Source organism: Arvicola amphibius, chromosome 1 (assembly GCF_903992535.2).
Source record: "Arvicola amphibius chromosome 1, mArvAmp1.2, whole genome shotgun sequence".
Taxonomy (NCBI): Eukaryota; Metazoa; Chordata; class Mammalia; order Rodentia; family Cricetidae; genus Arvicola; species Arvicola amphibius.
This window is the reverse complement of record NC_052047.1, coordinates 192,283,220-192,295,644: the sequence shown is the minus strand read 5'-3', so window position 1 is coordinate 192,295,644 and position 12,425 is coordinate 192,283,220. Positions and strand designations below refer to the sequence as shown.

Below are 12,425 nucleotides of genomic sequence, written 5' to 3'. Positions count from 1 at the left end.
TATCATGTTTACAGAATTCTAGTTGTGAGCCCATAGTAAGTGTGTCATCTGGGGCCTGACATAGGGCCTGATTGAGTCTCACTGAATGCATTGACCCTTGCTTCCTTGTTCTCAGGGAATTTAGCTTTTTCAGTAAATCAGTGGGCAAATTAAGGACATGCATTCTGGATGTCTTCTATCCACTGCTTCTGCTGTGCTCTGACCCCATCAGAATTGTCCTTTGCCTCCCTGTGTCTAAGGAGATGGTTCTGCCAGCTTCTGGCATTGCTAGAAGATAGGTAGAAAGCCGTCATGAGCTCCATCTTAGTGGTGATGAGTGACGTCTGGGACTAACTTGATGTAGGCAAGCCAGCAGGTGTGATGTGCACCCTGTGACTTGTGACTGAAAGGCTACAAAGATGGAAGGTTGATCCCCTGCCATCACCGTGGTTCTGGTTTTAATGAGAGAAGAAACGGTGCACAAAGTGCTTTAGTTTCCCAGTGAAGCCTCTGTGTGTTTGTTTTTTCCAGCCTCTGCTTGTGTGCAAGGCAACTACCTCAGCGGTTGTGTCTCACGCCAACAGGAGAATTGTTCTCTGCCTTGAGAATCAGTTAGCTGGGTGGTGGAGGCACACACCTTTAATCCCCGCACTTGAGGCAGAGGCAGTTGGCCTGGTCTACAGAGTGAGTCCAGGACAGCCAGACTACATGGAGAAAGCCTGTCTTGAAAGCCAAAGGAAAAGAATCATTTGAGTAGTGGTGTCAAGATGTCTCTGTATGGGGCAGGGGGCAGTGGCTCAGTGGTTAGGAACAGTAGCCCATCTTCCGGCAGAGTTAAGCTTGATCCTGGCTCCATGCTAGGTGGCTCCTAACTGCCTGTAACTCCAGCTCTAGGTTATCCAATGCCTCTATTGCCTCTGCAGGTACCCATGCATGTGTGCATAATCACTCACAGACACGCGCGCGTGCACGCGCACACACACGTGTCTCGTAAGACTGAGAGTGGGTAACTTCTGTGAGGAAAGCTAGATGAGGCTGTGGCCCCGGGAGGATGGGAGAGGAGGATCATGGGGGAGTCTCTGAGATGAAGGGTGCATACAGTGTGGGTTGTGGAAATAGGGAGGAGAAGGGCAGGGGGTCCAGGTAGGAGGGTTACTAGGAGCACAGCCAGGGAGGCAGACAGGGAAGTAGCAAGCATCCATGTGAGATAAGGCTGGGTTTAGGATTCCTCACATGCAAGTGGCTGAAGCTGCTTTGAGACACCATGGACACTAAAGATGCTTTGTTGGGGCAGCTGGCCCAATCCCTGCGTTCAGGGGCGTGGCTGCCCCAGCGGAGTAGGATACCCCTTAAATAGGATCGGGGGGCCGGGAGGAGCCCCGTTTGCTCTCCCCCGCGTTACCTTCTGCTCCACTGGACCCTTGGTTCTGTAAGTTCCCTTATTTCCCCTTTTATTAAAGCTGATTTATTATAAAAGGACTATCTTGGTTATTCCCTAACCCCTCCGACCGCCGGTACCGCCGGTACCCGCCGGTACATTTCCGCCGGTGCCCGCCGGTACAATGCTTTGCGAGAGTTTAGTCTGGTGGTTCTTGACGTGCGGGTCACAACCCCTTTGTTCTACGTTATTTTTCTGGGCGAACGGCAGGCTATGGAGTAGGGAGTATAAACTGTTGGTCCTTCATTTCCTTATCCCTCACTTCCAAGACTGAGCTGCAGCCTTCATCCCAGGTCAGAGTCCCAAGTGAGAGTGCCATTGCTGTGACTCTTTGGCCCCCTCTCCCCGTCATGTGATTGCTGTGACTCTTTGGTCCCCCTCTCCCCGTCATGTGGAACAAACAGTGAAGGGGTCTACCATGAAGGAGCAGGTGGCAAGCAAAGGTGTGATTGTAAACTGCTGAGATCCAGCACATACAGAGGTACGTGCTCTTTAGACGTGCTCTCCACGTGTTCTGAGGCATGTGTCTTGTCAGATGTGCCACAGACGCATGTTATGTGATCTAAACTGATCACGCAGAATCTACAGCATACACACTTAGAATGTGCATGCTATCATGTTAGCGACACACACACATTGTTTACACAGCAGATTGCTATAGGTTTTTCATCTTGCAAAGCAGATGAAAACTCTGCCCATCAGAGGACCCCTCCGTCCTGTTTCCCTTCTTCCCTGTGCCTGTAATCCACCATTATTCTTCGGGCTCTAGGAGTCTGACTGCTTCAGATGCTTCCTGTCCATGTTCTTGCCATTTGTGACTAGATTGCTTTCCCTAAATGCCCTCAGGGCTCCACTGCATATGACGGGAGGTGACCAATGATAAGGGCTTCCCCTCTCCCCTCTTGCTCTCATCCCCTTCTTTCCCTTTTCCATTCGCTCTCCTCCCCTTTTCTCTCTTCCTAACACGTCTACTTTATTTGTGACCCGTTAACTCCAAGGGTGGCCTAGTGCAGAAAGATTTGAGCCTCAGTATGCCTCCAGTTAAATTAGAAGGGCTTGGCTCAGGCTGTGCGTGCAGCCGTGTACATGTCTGGGCCTGGCTCAGGCTGTGCGTGCAACCGTGTGCATGTCTGGGCCTGGCTCAGGCTGTGCGTGCCACCGTGTGCATGTCTGGGCCTGGCTCAGGCTGTGTGTGCAGTCATGTGCATGTCTGGGTTTCTGTTTCTTTAACCCAGTGTTAGGCTGTACTCTGTTCTATCTGTAGAGAGCACTCTTGCAGCTAAGCCAACCCAAGTTTTTCTTGCTGTTTTCAGTCCTGGGTGCTGTTCACAAGAAACTATTACAAAGCTGGTCTTTTCTGAAACCCATTGAATTTTAGATGCCTTTGCCTCTGACTTTAGATGTGGCCTGATATGCCCTCCGGGAATGGTAGTAAGACTGCCCAAGGGACAGGCTGGTGCAGGCTTACTCAGCCTTCAGCTTTTACTGGAATGTCATTATTGAAGGCAGAGGCTTAAATCCCAGGAAAACACCCTAAGAACAATAAGTCAGGCTTGCTCAGTGCTAGTCACTAATTGAGGAAGTTGCTGTCTAGAGTTCATAAACTTAAATACTTATATTCCTTTTTTTTTCTTTTTATTGAGGTCAGGTTTCACTACACAGCTTTAGCTGGTCTGGAACTCACTATGTAGCCCAGGTTGGCCTTGAGTTAACTTTTCATTATTTTTCAGTGTGTGTGTGTGTGTGTGTGTGTGTGTGTGTGTGTGTGGCTTATGCCCGAGGTGCAGGTACCCACAGAAGCAGGAGGTGTCGGACCCCGCCCCTGGAGCTCAAGTTACAAGTGGTTATGGTTGTGAGCTGCCCAGCGTGGATGCTGGGATTGAACTCAGATCCTTTGCAAGGAGCTGTGAGCACTCACAACTGCTGAGCTGTCTGCCTAGTCCCTGGCCTTGAACTCTGATCTTCAGCTCTTGGCTTAGCCTTTGGACTGCTGGGATCACAGGGTGCGGCACCACGCCAGCTGTATCCCTGGCTCTTGCTGTCCTTCCGTCCTCCCACCCCTCTGCCGCTGCTGTTTTCCTTTTGCACTGGCTGTTTTTCTGTTGCTGTAGCTTAGCTACCTGTCAGGAATGTGTAGGGGAGGCTGAGTTGTTTGCCGTTTCTACCTGCCTGCCCAGGGACTGATTCTGGACAAATGCAGAGGCAGGTGACTCCCATGTGGGCCTGAGGGACTATCTGTTCAAATGCTTGGATGTCAGATTTGCCACTGAACCAATCACTTAGTGTTAGACTTTGGTCTCAGCTGAAGAAAGGGGATCTTTCTTGCCTGCAGAAAGGGGACTGTGACATGTGAGTCACAGGGCTGTTGTCAGCAAATGCTTAAAGCAGGTTTGTCCTTCAGGTTTCATCGTGTGAGCCGCTTCTGTTTTGGTCATCAACATTGTAGAAGCTAACGAGAGTCCCCTTTGAGTAAAGAAATAGACGAGCCGCAATTAGAGATGTGAAATCAAATATAAAATCCCACATGTCGTGGGGAAGGGTTTAGCCAGCACCACCCAGGAGAAATTTGTGAGGCGTGTGTAATTTTAACTCTGTAGACACACTGTAAGATAATAAAATATTAATAAATTATTTATTCTGGTGTATTGGAAGAATTAACATTTTCATATATCAGTATAAAGAGTATAGATTATTTTTTATAGAAACCATTCAAATATGGTAGTTTATAAAACACCTCAATTTGAATACATAGTTTTGAGTATTTGGTCTGTACTTACCTTTCTTTAAATTTATAGTTGACAAAGTAGACTCACAGATCCAAGTTGTTCTAAGCATATCTAAAGGTTTTCTAATAATTGAATATGTTTTAAAATTCATTGCAATTTGCCTGGTAGTGGTACATTTAATCCAAGCACTCGGGAGGCAGAGACAGGTGGATCTTTGTGAGTTTGAGGCCAGCCTGGTCTACAGAGTGAGTTCCAGGACAGCCAAGACCATGAAGAGAAACTGTCTCGAAAAAAAAAAAAATTACATTGCAATTGATAAAAGCAAAATAAAATTAAATACTTAAATTTTCAGGCAAGTTTTTTAAGTGCTTAGTAGCCACATGATGCTGGAAGCTGCTGCCATTCACGGTGTGAGCTTGTGTAAGTATGGAACGCATTCCGCGTGTGAGAGACCTTTAAGACATTAGGATTCAGGAAGGCTTCCTTGAAGAAGAACATTTAATTGGACTATGGGCAGTTGGAATTTGGATGCAAGGAGAGCGGTAGAGAGGGAAAAGAGTACGAGAGACAGAGCCATTCATAAAAGCACACATGGGCTCACGGAGGTCAAGGCTATCTGTCAGTCATTCTTTCCTCTTAATAGCCTTGATTCCCATAGTCAGCAGCTTTTACTTTTTTTTTTGAGATTCTCTTATAGCCCAGGCTAGTCTCAAACTTGGTATTGTAGTAGAGGATAGCTTTGAATGCTTGATCCTGCTGCCTGCGAGGGTTACAGTGTGCCACCATGTCTGGCTGTTTACAAGAAAGTAACGTGACCAGTAGGGGCGATATTGAGTATGGACTGGAGGAGGAAGACATGGGAAAACCTTTGGTAGGCCCAGGTGGAATCCCAGGGTCCGGCTGGGTAGAGAGCACTGGCCTTAGAGAACAGAGATTGGGAGGGGAAACAACAGGGCGTGCTTTCAGGGTGAGCATGAGGCGGGTGGCAGAGAGAATCTGCAGGTGCTGGGCTCCATGGGTGATGAAGATGGCAGCAGCAGAACCAGGCTCCTCGCTTCAGTTCCTGCGAGAGGCTGTACACTTGGGGTCACTCCACTAAATGGGGCTCTGGGTCCTTGCCAGGACTTTGAGGACAGGGAGGGAGGACTGTGACTTGTTCAGCAGCCTTCTCAGCAATAGAGAGCCTTTGTTCTCTGTGGCTCTTCCTGGCTGTTTCACTTCAGCCTGTGTCAAGGTTGATGGAATTCCTCCTCGGGTGGAGGCGGGAGGGCATTAGAACTGTGAAGGGCCATCTTGAGTTCTGTTGTGTGCTTCCCAAAATACAAACACATTGTTCCCTGTCAGAGATGAAATAGATAACACCAATGATTGTGCAAGGATTTGGCACTATGGTGGTCGGCCTCTCTCTGTCCTCTGTCTGGAACAAGGCCCAGGAGAACTTGTACAGTGGTAATCTGGACGCTTTCATGCACTGTCTCAGGCAGACACTGGGATTCCCGGGCGTCTCCTGCTTCAAACCAGGACAGTCTCTGAATGGGGCCAGGGCCTTCTTTCAGAAATCCTAATTCCTCAGCCTTTTCATCTGAAAGGTCCTGAGTTCTGCTTTTTGGTGTGGCTTGGTCAAAAGGCCACGTTTTGTCAGGGCGAATCTGCTAATGTGAGTGTTTGGCCGTGTGTGGTTCTCCTGAAGACATGAATCAGATTTTCCTAAACTCTGTATTTTTTTCCATTCCTCCTGAAATCACCCTCCTGTTTTGTTCTGTTTCTTAAATTTAATCCTGGGATAGAGTAGTGGTTTTTCCTACTAGTTTATTTGAGCCCATGCCTGTGGTGGTTATTGCATCGTGTAGCTTCAGGGGCCTGGTGCGGCTCCATTCTGTAGTACAGAGTTCCTGGTTGATGAGGGACTTGACTGGACTCCTTCGTCTGTGGTACCCCCTTTCTAGCCAGCAGAGGGAGGAAGAGTGTGGAGAGAGCCCAGCCATCCCTTCCTATCATGTGACAGTAGCAGGGGCACCTGGGAGATGAAGTTCTAGAACCCATCTACACTGCGGCAGGAGTGCTAGTCTCTGGGCAGCTCTACATCTTCCTCACGTTGACTCTGTTCCATTTAGGAGAGAAGGCCAGCCAACGCCAGGGCATTGAGTACTTCAGTGTTTGGGTGTAAGGAGCTTATGTCTTTGTTCTCAACAACGTGTGGTGTTTTCTGTGTATAGACATCCAAACACTCAGTTTCACTTCCCTTGAGAATTTTATGTTGTCTGAGGCATGTTCCAGATACGATGCTTATAGGCCTGCAGGGTGGGGTGGGGGGGAGATGTTTCAACGTGGCTCCAGTAACTTTAGTCTTGATGTCTTGGCGTTCGGACATTAGTTGTCCTTGCCCTGGTCTATGTGCACGTGGCCGTGTGACTGCTCTTCTTAAAACTCAGCACTAGCTACGACCCTGTCCTCAACCTTAGTGTTTCTTCAGAGCTTACAGGGTCGGGCCCGAGCCTTTCAGGGTGATGTCTTCAGACTGCTTCCAGAATTCTCTGCTGCTGCCTCTGTGGTGCTCTGACTGTGTCTTCAGACTGCTTCCAGAATTCTCTGCTGCTGCCTCTGTGGGGCTCTGACTGTGTCTTCAGACTGCTCCCAAAATTCTCTGCTGCTGCCTCTGTGGGGCTCTGACTGTGTCTTCAGACTGCTCCCAGAATTCTCTGCTGCTGCCTCTGTGGGGCTCTGACTGTGTCTTCAGACTGCTCCCAAAATTCTCTGCTGCTGCCTCTGTGGGGCTCTGTGTCTTCAGACTGCTCCCAGAATTCTCTGCTGTCGCCTCTGTTGTCAGGCCCGTGGGTTGGCAGCCCCAGCCCTTCTTCCTCTTGCTCCGGCTTTCTCTAGCTTCCCCTTGGATTGCCCTCCCCCTCCTCCTCACCTGCCCATGGTGGCCCAGGTTAATCTTTCCAGTATGGCCTGATGGGGTTGAAGGCAGATCCAACCAACCTTGAAGCCACAGCAAACTGTGCCCTGCATATTTGGCGTGCCCTGTGTGTCTGTAGCTCGTGTCTCCTGCGGCATCAGGAGGCCTGATTAAGTTTTCCGCGTCATTAGTGCTGATGCAGAGAAGCCAATGCTACACCTTATTAGTGCTGAGCACCAGCTCATGCTCAGCCAACCCTGTAGTGTGGGCACCATGTTCTCCTCATCTCACAGGTGATCAAGTGGAGCCCCAGGCTTACCCAGCTAGTAAACTGAGTTCCAGGCTTGGTCAAAGGCTTGAGTTGTCGATTGTGGTGGAGGTCTCTGGGGCATATCTGTAGTCCTTGTTCCTTCTGAGTTTATAATCCATTTGTACTGTACATATTATATGTAGTTCAGAATTGGAGAGGGCTTTTGAGTCAGGCCAGAGTTCAAATCTTCCCTCCTCCATTTGTCATGGCGAGTCCTCGGGTGGAAGGGAGTAATTGGCTTCTGTGAGCTTCAGTTCGGGTTTTCCCTCTGTAGCTGGGGGAGGTGGTTCCTTCTGGACCTGCTGTGGTATTTGGAGGAAATTAATACAGTCACTGGCAGCAAATAGGGATTGAGCCAAATCCTCAGCTAGTGTTCTCTGTCACCATCATTCAGGATCCACAGATACGGAGACCTCTGTAAGCTGGAGTCAGTAAGGAAGCGCTGTGTCAGAGGCTTCTGGAGCTGGGTTTTGAGAGATGACTAAGGTTCTGTCTGTGGTTTGTAGGTGTGCTTTGTTTATGTTGTTGGAGTTAGACGCCAGCATCTAGAAATTGGGGGTTTCTCATGGATACTCGCCGTTCTAGCTTTCCCAAATACTGAAGGCGGGCGTCGTGTGGCCTGCAGCCCAGTGTGGTGGCAGCGTGGGTGAGGAGGAGCAGCTCCATGTAGAGGATACCCCTGTCCTGCCTGCCTGCTGGCCTCCTGCGGAGCTGTAAGCGCTTGGGTTGGAAGCCTCAGCTATGAGAAGTCCCTCCAGCCCTCTTCCTGTTTCCTGACCCTGCTAGGACACATCAAAAGCACAGATGCATTCCCTCAGAGCTCCGGAGGGCTCCAGGTCTCCAGTGGGCCAGCAGGGCTGTGTTACTTCTGGAGGCTTCAGGAGGACCCACTTCCTTGGTGTTTTAGCTCCTCTGGTGACCTTTGTTTCCTGGCTCACGGTCTCTTCCTCCTTTTTGTAGAGCTGGGTAAGGTTCCCCGGGCAGAGGGAGAAAGCTCCTTCGTTCATTCTGCACTGTTATTTGGGGACCCATTCCATGGTACCCGTTCTGTGCGCAGGGACAGCTGTGAGCACTCTGACCTTGAGGGACAGTCTGGGGGACCAGTGCAGCATGAGTATAGAGTTTTCCCTGAGAAGAAGCTACTTCTGTGCAGAGCGTTCAGAGTGACTGGGTGGCTGTGTTGTTTGGTAGCTCAGGCAGTCTCGCTGTGGAGATGACATTCAGCCCAAATACGCCGATGAGAAGGCACTGGCTGGGGTGGTTAGGGAGCCCAGGGGACAGCAGGGCTTGGTCAGGTGGTAACTTGGGGACTGGACTAGGATTTGCATTTGATCTTCAACATGGCAGGCAGCCATTAGAGAATTTGAAGGAGAGTGATAATTAGGTGTGTTAATATTAAAAACGTACATGTGCTGAAGTGCTCAGTGTGTTTGAAGTGTGGGTTTCGGGGCAGTGGTCAGGTGGAAATGATGAGGCTTGGGCCTGAGTCCTGTTATGAGAAATGCAGAGCAGCGGGAAATTTCAGAGGAAAAGCCAGCGGCTGTGTCTGCTTCTGTGCGTCTTTTCCTTAGCCTGTTCTGGTAAGAATGTGCCTGGGCGCTGCCAGCTTCATGACGGGGAAGAGCACACGCCAGGACTCTGCTCTCTGGCCTCCTAAGCCTTCATTTTGAGGTAATGCTGCTGCCAGCCCCGCTAGCCGTGTCCTTCTGGCTTGTTGACCACTTAGGTCATGTCTGGTTCTCGCCCCAGGCCTTGTCTGGGTCCCAGACGAGACATCTGCTGGAGAAATCTGCCCCCCCCCCCACCTTTCTGGTGGGGACTGGATGGGACCTGTGGTCTCCTACACTCACTCACCCTCAGGCTCGCCCACAGAATAATGGGGTCACATTGGATCCCTATGTCTCTGAGAGAGATCTAGAGTCATTAGCATTGTCAGGGCAAGGTGGGGGGGCTCCATCCAGGGAGCTATGATGTCAGCGGAGAGCATCCTTGCTGAGAGGATGGGTTATTTCTGTTAGCTTTGTTGCCCTGGTTCCTCAGATGCTTCCTAAGATGGGCTAGCAGTCTCTGTTCACATGCATGGGTTCTGGGCCTGCTGAGGCTAACCCAGTATTCTGTCTGTCCTTCCCAGTGGGCCTAGGGAAGATGTTGTTTTGCCCTCTCCAGTGCCACTTTCTCCTTAACTGTTTTTTACAGGCTTTTTAAAAATTTTTTTTTCTAAATTAAGATGCCACTGCTATCCTTGGACTTGCTCTGTAGTCCAGGCAGGCTTGAACTTAAGATCTTCCTGCCTCGACCTCCTGAGCATCTGACGGAGGCCTGTGTCACTAGGCCGGGTACTCCCATGCCTCTCTTTTAACAGCTTTTTACCCCGCAGTCACTGGGTTAATAAATAAGCATTCTGCCATCCCTAAACCACTGGTGGCCATGTCTTCTGTCTCTGTAGGCCTAGTGATTGATGGTCTTTATGCTTTGTTGGCTGTGTGCTCTTTTGAGTTTGATAAGGGAATGACACACTTCAGAGATGAGCTGGGTGAGACAGAGAGCTCGGACCTGGGCTGGGCCGGGTGTGGTCTGCTGCTTCTGCTTCCCGTCTCACAGCAGGCCCTCTGAGCAGCTCCCTGCATCCTAGCAATGGTGACAGCAGCTTTGGTGAGAGGGCAGACAGCAGGAGAGGAACACGGTAATTTCTCTGAAGTTGTCCTGACTGTCCCCAAAGACTCTGGGCTCTGGCCAGCGGCCCCGTTCTCTACCCTGAGCTTCCACTGGGGTCTGCCATTCCTGTAAGCCTTACTGTTTCTTGACTCATAATTCTCCTGCCTCAGCCTCTTCAGTGCTGACATTGCAAGCGTGTGCTTCCATGCCCAACATTGTTTACCATGTTGAGTCCTTCAGCATGGGAAAAATCAGCTGATGGTGGAAGGAGACTCAGTTCTGGACACAAGCGGAGCTGACCTTGGATCCTGGTCTACTCACTACCAGCCGGGCAGAGGGCAAGCTACTGACAGATTATCCTTTTGAACCTTAGTATATTAGTTAGTTGTCTTGCTGCAAAAAATACCTGACAAAGGCTACTTACGGAAGGAAGGGCTTGATATACTCCTTCATGGCAGGAAAGGCGTGGCCATAGAAACAGGGTTCATAGAGAGATACAGCTGTTTAAGGAAGGACTTGAGAATACACTCCTGCCATGGCAGGAAAGGCGTGGCCACTGGAGCATGAGGCGGCTGCTCACATTGCATCCACAGCTGGAGGCAAAGAGAGATGAATGTGGATGTTGAGCATACTTGCCCCTTTTTATTCAGCCTGGGACTCCAGCCTATGGAATGGTGCCGCCCACAGTTAGGGTGGGTGGGTCAGTCTACCGTAATTAGCCTAATCTTAGTCCTCCCTCACACACATGCCCAGGGTTTGCCCGCTAGGTAGTTCTAGAGCCTATCAGGTGACAGCATCAGCCATCACGCTCTGTTTTCTTGCTTGTCTTTGATCTGTTCCTAGAGAGTCCGAGGATGAGAGATACTGTGTGGTTAGAAGGTAGCCTAGCATAAGCTTCAAAGTTGAGGTTCTGGGGCTGACTGCCCAGGTTCAAATCCTGCCTCTGCTATGTACTTTGTGCCAGTTACATGAACACTGCTTCTCTGGCTGCCACATGGTGGTTTCTCATACCCCCAGTACCCTCCACCCCCTTTCCTCACAGAGGCAGGGGCATTCTCAGCAGAGGGGCCTGATTTTGCTGGAGCCCCTTGGATTAGAGGAGGTGCTTCCTCTGATTGCCTGACAGGAAGGGGTGGGCCTGTGTGGGAGCCTGACACCACCGCGGAGGGGACACAGGATGTTCAAGGAGTGACTTATTAAAACAGAAATGCAGCTCCACTTTCCAGAAAAATAACAGATGCCCAAATGTCAGAGGCAAGGGAGGGAGAAAGCGATCAGTGTTTGTAAGATCTTATTGAGGGAAGCAGTTTTGAGCCAGTTCTCTGTACTTGCTTTGTTTCTCAAAGGGCGCTGTGCAGCCAAAGGCTATAGCTCTGTAGCCTTCAGTCCGTCTCTCACAGTGTGAGCGTTAACTTTTGTTGTTTTGGTTTTTGAGACAGGAGTTTGCTGTGTAACCCAGGCTGGCATCAAACTTGAGATCCCTTTGCATCAGTGTTGGCATTACAAATATGTGCCACCATGCCTGGCTAGTTTTGAAAAGATGTTTGGTTTGGGTTTCTATGTGTACCTTTGGCTCTATGAGTGGACGTACCGAGAACCCTCCCACTTTGTGATACCCACAAGCTTTAGCACATGGCATGAGCAGCCAAGGTCCAACTCTCACCTTTTTTTTCCAGAGTGAGTACATTGCACCCTGTGACTGCCGGAGGGCTTTTGTCTCTGGATTCGATGGCTCTGCAGGTGAGTCCCTTAATTTTCTGTTTTTACTTTGTCGTTTTTTGCTTTTGTTCCCCTCCCAAAGTAACTGAATTGTGTTTCAGCCTATGCTATAGAACCAAAAATAAGATACAAATTGGACATTCCCCAACTGAGCCTGTGCAGGATGGCGTAGATTCCAGTTTCCCTGGCTTGTCAGTGTCACCTTTTAGTGACCGTCTGTTCTTTTCTATGTCTTTGCTTTTTCAAACAAAGCAAAACAACCTTCTATTATAAGGAGCGGTTTTAAACTTTGTATTGCTTCTGACAATACACACAGAGACGAGTATTAATTAAACTGAGCATGGCTGCCTAGGTAGTGCCCCAAACATGAACTGCAAGCTTCTAGCTTCCTGGCCCTGTGAAGTTCTTTGAGTAAGTCCTCCACTGCTGAGTCTCCGTGTTCAGTGGCGTTAGATCACAGTGGATAATGTCGAGCTCCCTTGGTGTTAGGCCCTAACTTTCCCAAAGCTGTTTCACTTTTGACTTTTTGAGTGATTTCCCCTTTGGGCTCCTATCCCTTAAGCAAACTAGATGAGGTGGGAGCCCCTCTCAACTTGTGGTTCACCTCTGCTTCCTTTGGCTTAAGTGCTTGTGTTGGTTGGCACATCTGGGTTGGTTTTGGCTGTCACCTCTGCTGAAAGCTCCCAGGGCTGCCAGGTC

The 12,425-nt window shown here is 49.7% G+C and overlaps 1 protein-coding gene across 4 annotated transcripts in view; it reads left to right on the top strand.

Annotated features, from left to right (window-relative positions):
- Xpnpep1 (X-prolyl aminopeptidase 1) overlaps positions 1-12,425 on the top strand; it is a 49,334-nt gene that overhangs the window by 14,064 nt on the left and 22,845 nt on the right. For all 4 annotated transcript variants that reach the window (XM_038331432.2, XM_038331442.2, XM_038331427.2 and 1 more), the window contains one exon: positions 11,684-11,747. In XM_038331432.2, the coding sequence (XP_038187360.1) occupies positions 11,684-11,747 (64 nt within the window). The remainder of the gene's footprint in view (positions 1-11,683; positions 11,748-12,425) is intronic.